Below are 20,120 nucleotides of genomic sequence, written 5' to 3'. Positions count from 1 at the left end.
ACACTGTAGCCTATAAATAGAGGTGCCCTCCATCATGTAATCACCTTTGATTTAAAGTAAAGTTATCCTACCATTTTTGTGCCATACTACTCTTTTAAGGTCACCCTAGGCTAGAGCAACCCAAGTGGTCTCCTCTAGCCACCTTCCTCTAAGAGATGACCCAACCTCTCTTAAAGAACCACCAAACACACCTTCAATCACCATTCAAACACCCAAAATCGTGACAACCTCCACCTTATACCATCACCATTCCGCATTCCATCTAAAACCTTAAGCATCTTGTTCTTCTTGCCTTGGTTGCTTCTAGATTTGGCTTGTCCTAGCTAGAGCATTGCCATTATTCCGTGCTTGAAGAGATAAAGACGATGAATGATGTGGAAAGGAGGGCCAATGGTAGATAATATTGCACAAAACCACTAAGGCACGAGGATTGGGTGCAAGGCAAAAATCACAATAAGGTGAGGAAACAACGATACTTTAGTGGTGCGAAAAGGGCAACAAATGGAATGACGAAAAAGAATGAAGAAAAGATAATGATGCAGTGTGCTTCAAATGCAGGAAGATAAACTAGGCATACACATAAGTTAAAAGGTAAAACAGTTTTAACCCTCGTTAGCAATTTCACGACGTTTACTTCATCAAACCATCGTGATTTTTCAATTCCACGATGATTCTAGATCCAAACGTTGTGATTTGAATTTTTTTTAAATTTAACTTTGTTATATTTACAAATATGCCACTAGATTTTAGTTTTTATAAACATCTTAAATTAAAGAAACTTTTTGCACAAATAAAATCATTATGCATTTAAACTAACTTAAAAATAAGTGAGAAAAATTGTTTAAAATTATAAAAATAATATAAAACTTATAATTAATGCTCATTAATTATAAATTAATATTTTTCATATAAATTGACATTATAAAACAAGTTTTAATTATTATAATTTATCCATCACAACAATAAAATATTATAATTTTAAAAGCTTAAGAAATATATAATTTTGTAGGGTTAACGATAATAAAATTACATAATTAATATTTGAATTGATGAATCTTATAATTACTTTTGCATTAACAAATTAGTGGATTCTATAAATTATTAAATAATAAATCATTTTTAATTAAAAATATTAGAGAAATTAAAAATCACACCACAAAAAATAGTTAGGTATAGACAAAAGAATATAGAAACAACATTTAGGTATAAATAATAACAATTCTTGTTTTTCTAACTATCAAATCCTAAGTAACGTGGAGACGTTCACGGTTTAAATGCTTTTTATTTTATTTATTTTCAATATATCCGTTACGGTGAAAACGAGATCCTGGTTTTAGGGTCTCAGAATCGCGGATCCAGTGTTAGCATCTGAACGACAATGGCGAAGCAGCAGAGCTACGACGTCGTTTCCGATTTTATCGACTTCCTGAACGCTTCTCCAACGGCTTTCCACGCCGTCGGTAAAACCATAACCAACTCTCTCTCCTTTCCTTCTGTACTAGCCGCCGGATCGCAAATCCTCATTCTCTCTTTCTTCCTTCGTTTCAGATGAGGCGAAGAAGCGTTTGAAGAGCGCGGGGTTCCAACAACTTTCCGAGAGGGAACTGTGGGATCTGCAACCTGGCCACAAGTACTTCTTCACCAGAAATCACTCCACCGTTGTAGCATTCGCCGTCGGCAAAAAGTTCGTTCCGTTCCGTTCCGTCCCCCTCTTTTTCAACCAAACACGAAACAACACCAATACTCCTAATGGTGCTTCCCTTTTCAACTTCTTCTCAGGTACGTTGCTGGAAATGGATTCTACATAATTGGCGCTCACACGGATAGTCCATGTCTCAAACTCAAGCCTGTCTCTAAGGTAACAGATTTCTATTTTAGGTTCCCAAGTTCTGGGTCTGTCGTAGTAGTAAAGTTAGAAAAATGTCAAATAGGTATTTGTAAGTGGTTTAATCTAAGTATACGATTTAAGCAGCTATTGTCATTTTGGTCCCTGAAAGCATGTCCACAGAGTGAAAACAACCACTTTAGTAGGTCTAGTTATGTTAGTCACTGTGATTAATGAAATGTTAAATAAGTTCTTTAAGATGTCGAGTAAGTTCCTCAGTTTGATTACTCACTATCTCTTTAGTGGCACGTTTTCTGAAATGTAGACTTATGTGATTCTCGGTTTATGTAAGGATATTGAGTTTGGGCCTGAACAAGCAACTGAGTTGAATAGGGTACTTTGAGAAGAGCTGCTGATGTGGCAGTTAGTTGGGGTACGCGAAGGGAGAGGGAAATGCTTGTAATTCATTCTGTACCTTTTTTGTTGGAAACCGTATGGGTTGGGGAGAGAGAGAATGATCTTTTCTATGAGGAGCTTTTCTCTGGGTACAATGGTTATACTATTCCTCACTTTTTCTATCAATAATACACTTTTGGTTTCCATAGAATCTGGGTTATATAAGTTTACACTTTGAGGATTTTTTTTTTCTAATTTCCTTCAATTCAGGAAATTAGGGGGTCAAAGTGATCGTTTACTCTATTTTAATATTATCATTTAAGTTAAATGTGTTGTACTAATGTGATTGAGATAGATAGTTTTCAAGATTTTTTTAATTTTTTTATTCAGAGAATGATGTGACAGCACTCACCAACCTCAAGGATGGAGTTTCTGTTTACTCAAATAAATTTGAATTCATAATTAGTGTATTGGATTTTGAGTTTGATATGTTATTATATGGATGCAGTGGAAGACATGTTTAATTAGTGGTGTGTGTTGTGCAGGTGGTTAAGGGTGGGATTTTGGAGGTAGGTGTTCAAATCTATGGAGGTGGTTTGTGGCACACGTGGTTTGACCGAGACTTGACTGTGGCGGGGAGGGTCATTGTTCGAGAAGAGAATGCAGGCTCTGTTTCATACTCACATCATCTTGTTAGGATTGAGGAACCTATAATGCGGATCCCAACTTTGGCAATTCACTTGGACAAGTTCTGTCACTGTTGTTGAGATGCATTGTCTGTTAGCTTTCTTGATCATTATTTTGGGTTTATCATTTTCGTCTGGTTCATCGTGTACAGGACTGTTTCTTCTGATGGATTCAAATTCAACAACGAGACACACCTTATTCCAATCTTGGCAACATCGCTGAAGGTAATCGTAGTGGTTACTGATTATTCTATGGAAATAGTTATTATTGTGATGCCCTGGTTTAATATATCAAGTCCCGCGGATTAAATGCATTTAATGTTAGGCTATCTGAAATGTTATTTAAGTGCTTGCACGTGGCTATGTTAAATATGGATTTTAAACTTATAATAGCATGCAATGTGATAGGTATTCAGAAATCACTAAATAGATGTAAAACAGATTACACAAAAGAACTTAATTAGAAACCACAAACTGTTCTACCAAAGTGGTAAAAACAGAAAACATCAACATACAATTTTCCAGGTCTTTTGAGAGGACCGGTCTCTCCAGATTTTCCCCTTAGCAAACTAAAAACCGCCCACAATAATCTAGCATAAACAAAATATAAAAGATAATAACACAACTCAACTGCAGGAGGTTATAACTACCTGCTAGGAAGTTATAACTACTTGCCTCCTCTATTTCTTCTCACATAAACCTTGCCACTAAACCTATCAATACCCCCTCCATGAAGTTTCACCTTGTCCTCAAGGTGAATCCTAGGAAACTCCTTGTTGATGGTAGCTACTGCTTCCCAACTATTTTTTAAAGAGGGGAGATGCTGCAACATGGAAGACTGGATGTATTCGGGAGTGAGCAGAAAGTTCTAACTTGTAAGCAACTGCCCCTATATGTTCAAGCACCTTTTAAAGGCCATAGAACCTTGGACTTAGTTTTTCATCTGGTCTTCTTGCCAAGGACCTTAATCTATAAGGCTGCAATTTAAGATAAACCCAGTCACCAATTTGAAACTCCACCTCTCGCCTATGCTTATTAGCTTGATCTCGATTCTGGTGTTAGGCTTTGCATAGGTTTGCCCTTAACTCCTTCAAGAGTGCATCACGTTCCTGTTGGAGTTGATTAACACTTTGGACCTTAGAAGGAATAATATTGCCCTTGAAAATTAACGAAGGTCACGACCATAAAGAGCTTTTAAAGGGGAATTTTTGTATAGGCACTATAATTGATATTAAACCAAAATTCAGCCCAGGGCAACCACTATGGCTATTTCTTGGGTTGAGACCCTCTCATACACCTTAGATAAGTCTCTAAACAACGATTAACAACTTCGGTTTGGCCATCTGATTGGGGATGGTAGGTTGTGCTAAACTTATACTTGTGCCAGCCTGTCTAAATAATTCACGACAAAAATTGCTCAAAAACAGCTTGTCACTGTCAGAAACTATTTTGGAAGGGAACCCGTGGAGTTTTACCACTTTTTTGATGAACAAGTGAGCCACTTGGATTGTTGTAAAAGGATGAGCGAGGGCCAAAAAGTGAGCATATTTGGTAAACCAATCCACCACGACCAAAATAATATCCTTGCCCTGCACCTTGGGTAACCCCCTAATAAAATCCATAGAAATATCTAACTAGACCTGTGTAGGAATAGGCAGTGGTTGTAACAGACCTGCAGGGGCCAATGTTGTTTTGTTGCATTGGCATACCGCACATTGCATCACAAACTTCTTGATATCTCGTTTCATCCCTTCCCAGTAGACTACGCCTGCTATCCTTTTAAATGTCTTGAAGTACCCACTTTGACCTCCTAAAGGAGACTCATGCAGCTTCATGATGATGACAGGAATGTGAGAAAAGTTCCTAAAGTTCCTGGGTAACACCAGTATCCCATGGTAGAACAATCTTCCTTTCTTCAACTCATACCCTTCACGTGCTCGCAAATTTAACAATAACTCGTGGATGAGAGAAACCAGCGTAGGATCACGTTGGATTTTGGCTTCCCAAGTCTCCCATTCATCCGTTTTGTTAGAGAACTAACTGAAACATTTTATTCATTCATTAACCCTAACAAGGTTTTGGTATTCTATATATATAAAATACTATGACAGAATACAACCCACCTCTTAAGTTGGGTGCACACACACACAAAACAACATAAACTTAATACATTTCAACACTCCCCCTCAAGCTGGAGCATATAGATCATATGCACCAAGCTTGGAACATATAAACTGAATCCTAGGCCCTCTTAAAGACTTAGTCAGAATATCTGCAAATTGTTCATTAGAATTGACAAACTCTGTAATGAGATCCTTGGACAGCAACTTCTCTCTGATGAAATGACAATCAATTTCTATATGTTCTGTTCTTTCATGGAACATTGGATTGGAGGCTATGTGAAGAGGTGCTTGGTTATCACAATACAACTTCATAGGCTTATTTTCACATAATTTTAATTCTTGAAGGAGTTGTTTGATCCAAATAAGTTCACATGTAGCTATGGCCATAGATCGGTATCCAGCTTTTGCGCTAGATCGAGCAACAACACTTTGTTTCTTGCTTTTCCATGATACAAGGTTCCCTCCAAGGAGTACACAATATCCTGTGGTAGATCTTCGATCATTCGGACAACCAGCCCAATCTGCATCACAATATCCTTCTAACTCAGTACTTCCCTTGTTCTCATACAACAATCCATGTCCTGGATTCCCTTTTACATATCTAAGGATGCGTACCACGACATTCCAATGATCAATATGAGGATTTTGCATAAATTGGCTCACAACTCCCACTGGATAAGAAAGATCAGGTCTTGTTATGGTAAGATAGATTAGTTTTACAACCAACCTTCTGTATCTTTCTGGATCTGAGAAAGGTTCACCGTGGTCTCTCGTTAATTTTTTATTTGTGTCCATAGGACTATCAATGGGCTTGCAATCTGTCAGACCTGTTTCCTCCAAAATATCAAGGGCATATTTTCTATGTGAAATGATGACTCCTTCTTTTGATTGTACCACTTCTATACCAAGGAAGTATTTAAAACCACCTAGGTCTTTGGTTTGGAAGTGGTTGAACAAATGATCCTTTAATTGAGCAATTCTCGCAACATCATTTCCTGTAATCACAATATCATCAACATAAACCATAAGATAAACACATTTATCAGGTGTAGAATGCCCATAAAATACTGAATGATCTGCTTCACATCGTTTCAATCCAAATTGTTGCACAACATGACTAAATTTACCAAACCAAGCTCGAGGTGATTGTTTCAAGCCGTAGAGTGAACGACGTAATTTACAAACTAACTTAGACTCCTCCTGAGCAACACGATTAAATCCAGGAGTTTGCTCCATGTATATCTCCTCTTCCAGATCACTATGAAGAAAGGCATTTCTAATGTCCAATTGATGAAGTGGCCACTGTCGAATGACAACCATGGCAAGAAAAAGACGAACACTATTGATTTTGGCCACAGGAGAAAAAGTATCACAATAGTCGAGACCATAAACCTTAGTATATCCCTTTGCGACTAGACGAGCTTTAAGACGATCAATTGCACCAGTAGGACCAACTTTAATAGCATATACCCATCTACATCCCACGGGTTTCTTACCAGGAGGAAGAGGTACAAGTTCCCAAGTGCCACTATTGTCAAGTGCCTACATTTCATCAATCATGGCTTGTCGCCATCCAGGGTGATCAAGTGCCTCACGAACATTATTTGGAACTTTGATGTTAGAAAGGGAGGAAACAAAGGAGAAATATGTAGGAGACAAACGATGGTAACTTAAAAAATTATAAACAGGATAAGGATTACGAGTAGATCGAATACCTTTTCGAAGAGCAATAGGCCAAGCCTGATTTGAGTCAAGAGAGGACGAGGAGGATGAAGCATCCATGGTCTGGGAATCTGATGGAGAAGAAGCCGAGTCTCGAGGATCTTCATGCAAGGGGGAAGGTGGTTGAACAGTATCTTGTGCATTCTGAGTTTGAGCTGAAGATGGAGGAGCGGGAATGACCAAGGGATCACATGATGGTATAGGAAGTATCTCTTGAACAGATGAACGATCCTCCTTGGAAGACAAGAAGAAAGGTGTATCCTCAAAAAAGGTGACATCAGAAGACATATAATACCTTCTTGTGGAGGGAGAATAACATCTATATCCTTTCTGAATGCGAGAATATCCCAAAAAGACACATGTAATAGACTTGGGAGAAAGTTTATCAAGACCTGGGGAGACATTATGAACAAAACAAGTGCTCCCAGAAACACGTGGAGAGACATGGTAAAGAGGATCAATGGAAAAATTACGGAGTGAGGAACTTTATTGTCAAGAGATGAAGAAGGCATCCTATTGATAAAAAAACAAGCAGTGAGGATTGCATCCCCCAATGATGAACAGGAACATTAGTATTTAACATCAGGGAACGTGCTGTTTTAATGAGATGTCTATTCTTTCTCTCAGCTATGCCATTTTATTGTGGAGTGTGAGGACATGTTGACTGATGTAAAATTTCTTTGGAAGATAAAAATGAAGAAAATGCAACAAAAAAAATATTCCTTAGCATTATTACTTTTGAGAATTTTAATTGTCTTTCCAAATTGATTCTTAATTTCATTAACAAAGGACATAAAAATGACTAAAAGTTTAGATCTCTCTTTCATAAGATAAACCCACGTACACCGAGAAAATTCATCAATGAAGGTTACAAAATAGTTAAAACCAAAGGAAGTAACTTGACTCGGTCCCCAAATATCAGAGTAGAAAAAATAGACTTACATCGTGTCTCAGATTTTTTTGGATAAGAAGATCTAACATGTTTTCCTAACTGACAAGACTCACAATCTAAGACAGGAATGTGTTTAAGACTTGGAACCTTCAACTTCAGCTTAGACAAACTTGGGTGACCCAAACGATCATGTAAAATTTTAGGAGATGAAGTTGAAATGCAGGAAACAAAAGAGTTAGGTTTTAGGAAATACAGTCCTCCTGACTCATATCCTTCTCCAATTCGACGACCCGTACCATTCCTGTATGACAAAGGAAGTAGCAGTAAAGGTTATAGAACAATTTAATGAACGTGTCAATTGACTCAAGGAGATTAAATTATAAGGACAATGAGGAATATACAAAACAAAATTTAAGTTTAATGAAGAAGATAAGGACACTTTGCCACTTCCTTGAGATGATAAGGCTCTTTTGGTATGTAACGATAACAAAATGACTGCCCATGAGGTAATGTTTCCATTTTCGAACTGCTTGGACTATAGCCATCAACTCCCGCTCGTACACTCATTTTTGCTGACCCCTCTCAAACAAGCCTTCTAAAAATCCAAAGGTCAACCATCCTGCAACAAAACAACCCCAATCCTTTGCTAGATGCATCTCTTTCCAAGGTGAAAGATTTGGAAAAATCTAGGACAACCAATACTGGCAATTGAGAAACAACACCCTTCAATGCATCAAATGCCCGTTGAGCCTTAACTGTCCAGCAAAATCCCTCCTTAGTTAATAACTGTGTGAGAGGTTTGGCAATTTGACAAAACCCTTTCACAAATCTTCTATAGTATCTGGTTAACTCCAAAAATCCTCTCAAAACCTTGGCACTTTTTGGAACTGGCCAAATGGTTGTAGCTTCCACTTTAGTTGGATCTGCAACCACACCATCCTTGGAAATGATGTGACCCAAATACTCCAATTGTAGTTGGCTGAAAACACACTTCTTTTGATTAAGTTTTAATTGATGACATTGCAACAACTTTAATACCTCCGCTAGATGAGGCACATGAGTAGCCATAGTAGGGCTATAAACCAGTATGTCATAAAGAAAACGAGGACAAACTTCCTTAAAAATGGTTGAAGAATCTGATTCATTAAAGCCTAAAAAATGGTTGGAACATTAGTCAAGCCAAAAGGCATAACCAAAAACTCATAATGGCCTTCATGGGTTTGAAAAAAAGTCTTCTCAATGTCCCTCCTCTCTCATGAGAATTTGATGATAACTAGATTTTAAATCCAATTTTGAAAATGTGGTTGCACCAACCAACTCATCCAACAATTCCTCTATGACAGGAACAGGAAATTTGTTGGGAATAATGATCTTATTGAGAGCTTGATAGTCCACACAAAACTTCCACCCTCCATCTTTCTTCTTGACCAATATGATTGGGCTTGAATAAGGATTGATGCTAGGTCTGATGATTCCCGCCTGTAACATTTCTTTGACTTAGCGTTCAATCTCATTCTTTTGTTGATTAGAGTATTTGTAGGGCCTAAGATTAGGATAGATGCACCCTCATGAAGATGTATAACATGACCATAAGGGCGGTTGGGAGGAAGGTCAACTAGATCTTGAAAAACTTCATTATGCAACTCCAAAATATGGGAGAAGTTGTACAAGAACAATACTACCATTCGCTTCCTTCTCCTCTTCATTTAATAACATAACATGAGCCTTTGTTATTGAAATCATGCACCAACCTTTTCAAAGAAGATTCAAATTTGGATAGAGTGGGATCACTCATAAGGATGTGCTCCTCGTGCCTCTTACCAATTGTTAATCGTAAACTACCAAAATCAGCCCTTACCTCCCCTACTGAAGCCAACCATTCCAATCCCAAGATAACATTCGCACCCCTCCAATGTGAAAACAAAAAAATCTTGTTGAATTTTCAGGCCCTGTACTTCTAGAATAAAACCATGACACTTCCCCTGACAATGCACCTTATGTCCATCCCCCATGTCTACCACACAAGGAAGAGTTGGTTCTTGATGTAACCCACATCTGGCAATCAGATCTGTTGAAATAAAATTGTGTGAGGCTCCATAGTCTGACAAAACCACTATATTCTCACGACCAATTGTTCCCTAAAGTTTCCAGGACTTCCTAGTTGTAAGCCCTGCCATGATACATTGAGATAGTTGCAAAATCTGACCTATCTCTTCCTTCCCTTCCTCTTGAGTATCAGTAGGAGTTTGAAGGGTATCTAGGCAAGATAGTTCCTCCTCAAACATAAGCAACATATGCAATTGTTTATTTCTACAAATATGAGTAGGACCAAACTTTTCATCACACCTGAAACAGAGACCCTTCTTAATCTTATCCTGTAATTCCTCCTGAGACAATTTCTGAAAAGGCGTTCGACTTGGGTGATTCACACTATGAAAAGTACTTGCAGAAGCATTGCTTTCCCCCGGACCATTGCTGGAAATATTAAAGCTTAGCGAACTTCCCCACTCTTTGAATAACTGTGAGTCATTGAAATAGGTTTGGAGACATTATTATTGCGTTGAACATGGAAAGGTCCACCTTTTGAGATGACTCGAACCTTTTCCTCCACCATTTGAGCCTTCATCATGAACTCATGAAGAGTGCTAGGTTTATACAACTTAACTTCAGCCTTGATTTCCTCCTTTGACCCATTCAAAAAAATGCCAACCAAATATTCCTGATGAATCCCCTTCAGAAACCCAACATATTGTTCAAATTGCTCAATATAATCCTCTACCAACCCTGATTGGCGCAAGCCAATCAGAATTTCAAAAGGATTTTGAAGCATCATGGGTTGAAAACGGCGGACAACGACCACATAGGATTTGGATTGCTGGTTTCCCACCATTGAAACCAATTTAAGGCCCTCCCTTCCAAAGCAACTATGATAGCCTACATTTGTTCCTCCTCCTTGACTTCCTTCGATTGAAAATAATGTTTAAGACGCTTCCTCCCCTGCAAAAACTGGAATGTCCAGTTTTCTCCATTTGGAGGAAGACAAATGATGACTTGTCTCTTCCTCCCAACGTGACCCTTGACCAACATTCATCGCTGAAGCAGTTTCACCCTTGGCAGCCCTACAAGACAGCGATTCAACCACGGTGGTTAAGCTTCGAATCATGTCCTCCAAACGCTGGAAGCACTCATTAGACTGATTTTCCTGTCTGTCCTTATCTTGGATAAATTCTTGCAGCATCTTGTCCACTACATCTAATCTAGATTCCATTCTTGTATGAACCATACTCCCCACACGCCCTCACAGGACCAAGAAAGTGGCTCTAAATACCAAATTGATAGGTATCCAGAAATCACTAAATAGATGTAAAACAGATTACACAGAAGAACTTAATTAGAAACCACAAATTGTTCTACCAAAGTGGTAAAAACAGAAAATATCAACATGCAATTCTCTAAGTCTTTCGAGAGAACCAGTATTTTCACCCTAACAACCAACTAAAAACCGCCCACAATCATCTAACAAAAAAAATATAAAAGATAATTACACAACACAATTGGAGGTTATAACTACCTGCCTCCTGATAAGACCTTTAACGTGTATATGGAAGAAGGTTTCAAAATAAGAAGATTTCATGACAGTTAACGGTGGTTGGGCAGTTTAGGGATGGTTAGAGGTAGTTATTAAGTTTAGTAGGGTTATCTTTTAAGGAGGAAATGGTTCCTCCTGGTGGGTGGGTTGTATTTTCTTAAGTTTGGATAGGGTTTATCCTGTATGGATTTATTTCCCTTGGATGCTGTTGAATGTTCCCTTAATTACGTTTTCCATTAATGTTAATGTGAACCTACGTTGAATTGTCAGTTTTGAGTGTTTAATCCTAATATATGATCTATAGTTGGTTTCTTACTCTTAAGAAACCTAACACCTCTATTTCTTCTCACATAAACCTTGCCACTAAACCTATCCAATGTTGCAAGTTACTTAATATTGTGTTTGTGTTTTCATTAAACATTTGATGCAATGGTTTTGGACTGTTATACTATGCATTTATACTTTGTTATTAATTGACAGAAGTAAAACTACCACAAACAGTGCATATTCAGATTCAAAGTGTTCATTTTTAATTATTTAGATCTAGCTTTTACACGTTCATTGATCTTTGTCTTGCAGGGTGAGCTTAATAAATTGTCCTCTGAAAATGGTCCGGTTGAAAATGGAAATCAGACTGATGGAAATAAAGCAATTGATAAAACAGGCACCACCAATACGAAGCACCACCTTCTTCTTTTGCAGGTTAACAGCTGACCTGGAATCTGAGAATGTATTTTTGTTATTTTTATTTCAGTTGCCTTTCTTGGGTTGTGTGTATTAACACCAGTCACATGTAGTTGTAATCTGTAACTTTCTTAATTTGGGTCTGGGATGTATATATGACGATGTAGAGTCTCATTGTTGGTTATTCTCTTCTTTCCCATTTTCACCAGTTGCTTGCAAGTAAGCTTGGATGTGAACCAGATGACATTTATGATTTTGAATTGCAAGCTTGTGATACACAACCAAGTACAGTTGGTGGGGCTGCAAGGGAATTCATCTTTTCAGGACGACTTGATAACCTCTGCATGTCATTTTGCTCACTGAAGGTTTAACTTCCATCGAGATTATTTTTCAAGTAAAGTTTCAAATGCTTATGTATAGTTTGGATATATAAACTTCAAAATGTTAGTGGGCCCGCAAAAGACTTCATTTTTTCAGGACGACTTGATAATCTCTCCATGTCATTTTGCTCACTGAACTTTAACTTTTATAGAGAATATATATTTTTTTTAAGTAAAATTTCAAATACTTGTGTATAGTTTAGATATGAACTTCAAAATATAACCTTCATTTTTAAAGTTTACGAGTCTAGATAACTGGGTCAGTTCAGGCAGCTATTCTGTATTGCAAGGAATAGAAAATCATTTCTGAATAGCATTACCTTATATGTTAATGATAGAATATTAAGAGTATATGAGAGAAGGAAGAAGAATTAATAGGGTTGTTAGGTGGTTAATGAATGTGTAAGACGGTTAACTATTCAGTTAACAGTTAGGCGAATAGGAGGGAAAACCTTATAAGAAGGTTAGGAGTTACTGTAAAGGTTTTTCAGTTTTGAGTTCCTTTTGTATAGACAGGATACTAGTTCCCGTGGAGGGGGAGTGCTCCCTTGAGGGTGGATATTGTACACTGTTATTGTTTTCTACTGAAGAAATACACATTCTTTTCTTCTTTTGTGTGAGAGTTTGCCTTACAGCTTAGGTGACAGTCTTCTTGACTAAAGAAGTCTATCAGTTAATAACATCATTATAAGTTACGTCCTAATGGAATGCTTTCAGCCCATGATCTCTAGGTATAATTTCATCTTCTCCAATTCTACGAATCTCTAAATCGATAGCTCATTAATTCAAACCCAAATGGTTTTTATGTTAGTCTGTTTGGGAGCATATTGGGACTTGCTGAATGTGGATTGCCAGCACTATTACTAGTTGTTTTTGCATTAAAAATGGATCGTAGAACCAAACAAACACTTTGTGCCTTTGTTACATATCTATTGTTATAGTAGGGATGAAAAAGAGATTAATAAGGTGAAATCGTGTGGGGAAGAAATGGATTTCCTTAACAATCTTGTAAGCACCTCTCTAATTTTTTCCAGGACTTAGAAATTCCCATATAGCATAGGTCATGCTTGACTACATCTTCTGGTTAAAGGATTTTGTGACTTCAAACCATAATCTTGACTTTTAACATAAACCACATCACCCAACTTGCCAAAGAAATTAAAAAAATAAGACATAGAAATGAGAAAGAACAAGCACGGAGATTTGCCACTTGAGAAAGATTCTCAAGATAAGAACCAAGAAAAGATTAGAGAACCTAGACTTTCGAAGTGAACTCACAAGGATTTCATTCAATCTTCACAAGTGATTTTTCAAGAGGGGTTGGTTCTCTTTCATAAGGAGCATGCCGTGGTTTTGAAGAGGAAAAGACTCCTTTCAAGTGTTTAGAAACATTAGGAGGTCCAAATACAAACATAAGACTGCTTAAACTAAAGTTAACTCAACTAATCTAATGTTCAATACTTAGTTAACTTTCAATTAATCCTAGCACCTGGGCAGTTCCTTAAAATTAGGGAAAAAACACACAGTTGCTCCTAAAATTAAGTAAAAGCTCATCATTATACTTCCGAGAAGCACATGTGACACATGGGTTAGTTGAAAGGGATGAACCATCAGTACACTCATGAAAGTGACATGTGTTGGTTAGTAACTCTTCATGTTATTTTTGAACAAACCAAATTTGTCCAACAAAACTCTTGGTGAGTCTTGAATGGTAGAATATTCCAAGAGAATGAAGGAATATTCTAATGATCTAAGTTTACAAAATTGAGAGCTTCTATATCTTCTTCTGCTCCTTTTTAGTTTGTCTCTTGTGAATCTCCCTTGGAATCTTCTTTATTCTTCTTTGTTATGCTTCTTTTATTTATTCTTGAAGTTTCTTTTCTCCTTCATTAGATTCTTCATCTCTTTCAGCCACTTGCCTGCTAACTTCCTAAATAGTGGAGGGATTTGTTGGACATTTAAACAGGGCTTCGATACCTTCCATGAAGGCCTTTAAAAGGGATACTTTGGTTGTGCTGTTGCAATTGGTATTTTACCAAAATCCCGTCCAGATAAGCCAATGAGGTCACTGCTTAGGCTTTGATCTTGCCAAACACTGCATTTGGATCTCTAGACACCTGCTGACTCTAGAGCTTGAGTTTGGTCCTGATTTCCTCCATATTTGATAAATCAGTCCATACATAACTGAGAAAACCTTGTATCTTCTAGAAACGATTGATTATGGAAATCCATGAAGTTAGGCAATTTTCTGATTGCAGTCCTGTAATGGCAGAGAACAGGAAAGTGTGCTTATTAGATGAATGTATCTATACCATGATGTTAACCATATGGGGTGTGAATACATAGCGGCTGTAAGGTGTTTTTGGTTACCTTTGAACCCTTATTTTATTCTTCCAATATTAGTGTAATTACCACATTAGTCCTCTAAAGAATTTGTCTTAAGTTCGTCAAATTAGCCATTTATCAGATCTGTAATGGTACCATATTAATTCTTATGGAAGACTAGTGACACAAAAGGGCAAATTTGGATGTTTGATGTGGTATTAAGGGACTAATTTGGTAAAAAAAAACTTTTTGGATGTTTGATGTGGTGACGTGTTATTCTTCGGAGCACAAGATTGATGCTTTACACTCAATATAATATGACAGTCTCTACTCCTATATGCAATCCTGAATCTTTACTTTGCTTATGCTTTCAATGTCCTGTCATTTTCCACACGTAATACATGCTAGGTTATGAAATCTGGTTCCTCGATTTTTTATTATATTGAAGAATATTATGCTTAGGTAGTGTTTTTGCTGTGGACAAAGTGGTAGCTTTCTATGTGAACCCTCTCATGGCTGTTACTATTGCAACAAGGATCTTGAGAGAACCCCAAGTATATGAGTCATTGTCCACCTTTTTACCTAGTTATAGAAACAGACTAGACAAGACAGTATTTAAAAGAGTATAATACATGCAAAATCTATTTCTGTGGTTATGCTCCATTGGAGGAGTCTCACAGTGGTATGAATGCCACATATTACTTCGAGCTCTTTTCTTCAGTACTAGCTTTTAGGTTGGGCTTTTCAAGCTTATCTCACAGGGTCTTAAAGCTTAAATATCATCTCTAACAAATATGCAGCTTGAGCAGTAATGTGGGCATTTTAGTATTCCCTTGGGACTAGGGTCACTGGACTAGACCCTGGCCTGAACAGCCAACCCACAAGGGGTTACCCAGGCTGTGTTGAGCTGTTTATCTCCCACATTGTTTCTATTGCGTGCTTCAAATGGGTATGTATGACCTTGGGCCTTTTACCTCTTTTCCCCTCAACTGGTGACTTTTCCTCTCAAAAGGGTATGCATAACCTTGATGTTTGGCTTCCTTTGTCAATTACCGTGGTCCTATGGAAAATGCCAATCAACTTAAGATTAAATATTATCTCTTCCCGTGTCAACCAAGGTGTGGTTTGGATGGCATCACACTATCACAAGTTCTAGTGCCTCTGGTGTATGCCTTCGGTTGCTGGTTTTGTTTTTGCATCAAACTCAGGCATTTTTGGGGCTTAATCTAAAGACTTAAAAGACAGTGAGATTATCTGTCTGGAAATTGGAAATGTGTTTGCATGATGTACTCGTTGTTGATTATCCTACGCTAACATCTTGGTTTCTATTTCAGGCTTTAATAGATGCTACATCCTCTGAAAGCAGTCTAGAGGAAGAGACGGGAGTGAGAATGGTGGCTTTATTTGACCATGAGGAAGTTGGTTCTGCCTCTGCACAAGGAGCTGGCTCTCCTGTTATGCTAAATGCTGTGACTAGGGTTACCAATACCTTTGGCACAAATCCCAACGTATAATACATTTATTCCGTTACTCTTTTTTATTCCGGTGTACTGCATGGATGATCTTACTACTTACAATTAGTTAAATCTAGAATGGCTTTGTCGTGCCAGCCCTCATAATTTACAGCACCATTCCACCATTTTAGCATTTTAGATATTTCAACTGTGAAAAGTGGAATAACCACACTCTAATTGTGCTTTCAGTATTTAATTAGTTTTCGTTGCGGTGATTTCTTTTAGCTTCTGGAGAAAGCAGCTCAAAGAAGCTACCTTGTATCTGCTGATATGGCACATGCACTACACCCAAATTACATGGTAAGTCTTCCCATATGCTTTGATTGCAAATAATTCAAACTGTTGCTCCTTATCACGACCAAATTTCTTGCAGGAGAAGCATGAAGTAAACCATCAACCCAAACTACACGGAGGACTTGTCATTAAAAACAATGCAAACCAGCGCTATGCAACCAATGCTGTCACATCCTTCTATTTCAGGGAAATAGCAACAAAACATAACCTCCCCGTTCAGGTAAGTTAAGTGAACAATTTAATCTGTCACTTTTCTTCATCTTTTGTGATTGTAATTGGAATAGATTTGCTTCTACCAGGCAATCTAACTATCAGAAAAGACTTTTCAACTATAGTATTTGTAATATTTCAAGGAACAATATTATTACCTATTTTAAATCATCCCCAAGAGAAAAATGTATTTTTGATTCCTGTATTTTATATCAAACTTAATTTTGGTTCATGCATTTTCAAATTGACAAGTAGTTTTCTAACAAAATGTGTGAATTTAGCCTCCTCACATAATTTATTATTTAATGACAGTTTTTAACTTTCACAAAAGGACCAAATTCACATGTTTCTAAAATAAAAGGACTAAAGTCCATCAAGTTAAAAGCTCGAGGATAAAAAACAAGTTTGTTTGGAAGTCTAGGAATGGAAGACACATTTGTTCTTGTCAGGCCTAGAGTTGTGTAAGCCTTGGTAAGCTAGCAATAATGGATTATATAACAAGGTACATTGATGTTTGTAGGACTTTGTGGTGCGCAATGACATGTCTTGTGGTTCAACCATTGGTCCTATTCTTGCTAGTGGGGTTGGTATCCGCACCGTCGATGTTGGTGCACCTCAGTTGTCAATGCATAGCATACGAGAAATTTGTGCTGTTGATGATGTGAAGTATTCATATGAGCACTTCAAGGCCTTTTACCAAGAATTCTCTCATCTCGATGGTAAGATGGTCGTGGACATATAGGATATATCTTTTTATCACGAATTGCTAAATTGATCTTGTGCTGTGGATGTTGTTGGAATTAGTCATGTTTTATAATTTATTATCCTTGCCTATTGTAGCGAATGCTATTTAATATATTATTCTGAATAAAGCTGAAGGATCTTCCTGATTTTTGTGAGAAATATTTTTAAGATAAAACGGTTGTCACACATGTAACATTAAGATTGATTTAGCATTTTTCAATGGTAAGTTTGCATTCTTTGTACGTGTGCAAGTTTACTTCAATAGTTTACTCCTTCAAATGAAGTCAAGATGTTGAAGCCTTACTCTACTACTTTGTCCAATGTGTGCGTGATGACTGGAGTCCTTAATATTTGATTAATTGTTTTACAATGTGATTAGCGATCAAAGTGCTATGTAATCGAGATGTTAATTCTTTAAAATTTCTATTAACAGGGTCTTCGGTAGTTCGAAGTGTTCTCACTTTTGTTAAAAAAATACCTATTTTGAACTTGTATTTTTTTATTCAAATATTAAAAATGTAAATGATAAATGACACTTGTAATTTTAAATTTTAATATTTAATTTGAGAAATATAAAAATTTAAAAATTTAGAAATTACAAATGTCACTTTACATTTATTTTTAAAAAGCTAATAAGTTTAAGATATTGATTATTTTTAAATTAAAAATGTAATAAAGATAAAATAAATTTGAATATTTAAGTGAAGCGATTTGATATATAAATTTTAAAAAATTATTTAAATATATATATATATATATATATATATATATAAATTGTAATTAAGTTTAATTATTAATTTATTCCGTATTGAAAAGGGATAACATTCCATCATTAAAAAAGAATTTAAATTTAATTGAGTTAAAATTTCGGATTAAATTGAATGAAAGATGTATATACATGTAATATTAATAATGTTACATATGATAATAACTTTATGACAAAATCTAAAAAATAATAAAAAATTGAAAATAACTTAATGTAACAAAATCTAAAAAATAATAAAAAATTAAAAAGGTTATCGATTAACATGTGATATACATAGACATAACATTAATGTCAATTTATTGAAAAAGATTTAATTAGATAATTTATAAATACAAAACTTGATTGAACCAAATAAAAATTAGGGGTCTAATTGAACAATGCAAATGAATAGATGGTCAAATAAGCATTTTAACCAAAATAAAACTCTAACATAACATAATGATGTAAAAGAAACAACTTTATTAACAATTCATCAACAATCCAATTTTAATCAATTACAAATATTCAAAAACCATACAAAAATCCATATATACAAAGATATTTAACAAAAGGAATATCGACTCATGTCTTCTGGACAACTCATATTAAGTATGTCCTATAGAGATTAACACATGATGCTATCCATGCCGTGAATTTACAAGCAAAAACCCACAAATTATGAAATTTGGGGAAACTTATCATAATCGAGATCCACTCATCTCTATACATGTTACTGTGGGAATTCCTTTATTAGTTTTTCACCACTTAATATCTTAGTCTATGTGACCATTAGTAAAACAAGATCTTTGCTATAACATATGTAACGATACTGAATCGACAACTCAAACAATATACAATCCTATATGTATGACCTTAAATTTATTCCATTCTCATTAATCCTGACTCACTTGCTCATAAAAACTCTTTCTTTTTTAGAGCTTAGTCCTATAAACTTCAACTCACCTAATGAATAACCATTGAAACTTTTATATAAAACTTTGTTGAGTGAGAATAAGGCTTATGTAACGACTCCAAACATCGGAGAAGGCTTGCCTAGAGAGATTTAACTTGCCGAAACCATCCTAAGCTCTTTGTATTTTTCATAAAATATTTTTGCACAACGAGAGCTTACTCACCTAGAATGTGAAATCTTTGGAAACCTTTTGCATAGGACTCACCCAATTTAACTAATATAATATAACGGTTTAATACATCATTTGATCCCTACTTTTAGGTGTTTGGTTCAAAGTGATCCTATCTTTTAAAAAAGTTCAGTAAGGCCCCATATTTCGTTAAAAAATGTTCAATCTGGTCCTTTTCGCTCACACCGTTAAAAACATAACGGTCTAAATGCCACCGTGGCCTAACCTAAGTGAGTTGTGCTTTGATAAATACGTGGCACGCTTGAAGAGGTTGCACTGTGTAAATATTTTAAAAAAATTAAAATGACGTAAGTTAGGAGCAAATCCCAACAACACCGTCGCCACCACTGTTGGATCGAGACCGGTGGGAAACTGCACCGACGTATCCCGGTGGGTACTGGAGGGAGTTCGGCGAGACCCGGGAGGGGGGGGGGGGGGGGGGGGAGCCACTAGCTGGGTATCCTCAACGACGGCGGCAGCGGGGGAGGAAGAACGCGCGGCCTCCGACGGCTTGTGTGCGAAATAAGAGGCAACCCTAAGCTACATTCCAGAACAACTCGAGAGAGTGCGCAAGAGAGAAACCACCACTTTTTGTCCTCCACCTTGAGCGTAGTGAGTAATAGGGAGAAGACTGTGAGTACCAAGGAGTTATGTAGGGGCCCTTGTTGCAGTCACAGGATTTTCTAGGAACCAAGGGGCCTTTAAAGAATTCACTGGAAAATCCAAGTGAGGGGAGTTAACTTTTTGATGTATTGATTGAGCATGATGTCTTTCCTTTGAAACTTGTTAATCTTGAGAAACAATGTGGATAGATAGTATACCCAATTGGAAGCTTGTGGGTTGCTAAGG

At 36.7% G+C, this 20,120-nt stretch overlaps 1 protein-coding gene across 1 annotated transcript; it reads left to right on the top strand.

Moving 5' to 3' along the window:
* Positions 1–1,263: 1,263 nt before the first annotated feature.
* On the top strand, positions 1,264–17,530 carry LOC108331746 (probable aspartyl aminopeptidase). The gene is made up of 11 exons (XM_017566651.2): positions 1,264–1,460; positions 1,549–1,684; positions 1,780–1,858; positions 2,767–2,969; positions 3,060–3,132; positions 11,813–11,935; positions 12,127–12,282; positions 15,957–16,130; positions 16,362–16,436; positions 16,510–16,650; positions 17,161–17,530. The coding sequence occupies exons 1-11, from the start codon at positions 1,379–1,381 to the stop codon at positions 17,380–17,382; spliced, it is 1,464 nt and encodes a 487-aa protein (XP_017422140.1). The 5' UTR covers positions 1,264–1,378; the 3' UTR covers positions 17,383–17,530.
* Positions 17,531–20,120: the final 2,590 nt, after the last annotated feature.

This window comes from Vigna angularis, chromosome 4, assembly GCF_016808095.1.
Source record: "Vigna angularis cultivar LongXiaoDou No.4 chromosome 4, ASM1680809v1, whole genome shotgun sequence".
Taxonomy (NCBI): Eukaryota; Viridiplantae; Streptophyta; class Magnoliopsida; order Fabales; family Fabaceae; genus Vigna; species Vigna angularis.
Note: the sequence above shows the minus strand (reverse complement) of the source record. Positions and strands in the feature narration are given on the sequence as shown.

Coding starts and splice junctions, on each gene's coding strand:
- LOC108331746 (XM_017566651.2), top strand. CDS start 1,379: ATGGCGAAGCAGCAGAGCTACGACGTCGTTTCCGATTTTATCGACTTC. Junction 2,970..3,059: donor TTGGCAATTCACTTGGACAA/GTTCTGTCACTG, acceptor CATCGTGTACAG/GACTGTTTCTTCTGATGGAT. Junction 11,936..12,126: donor ACCACCTTCTTCTTTTGCAG/GTTAACAGCTGA, acceptor CATTTTCACCAG/TTGCTTGCAAGTAAGCTTGG.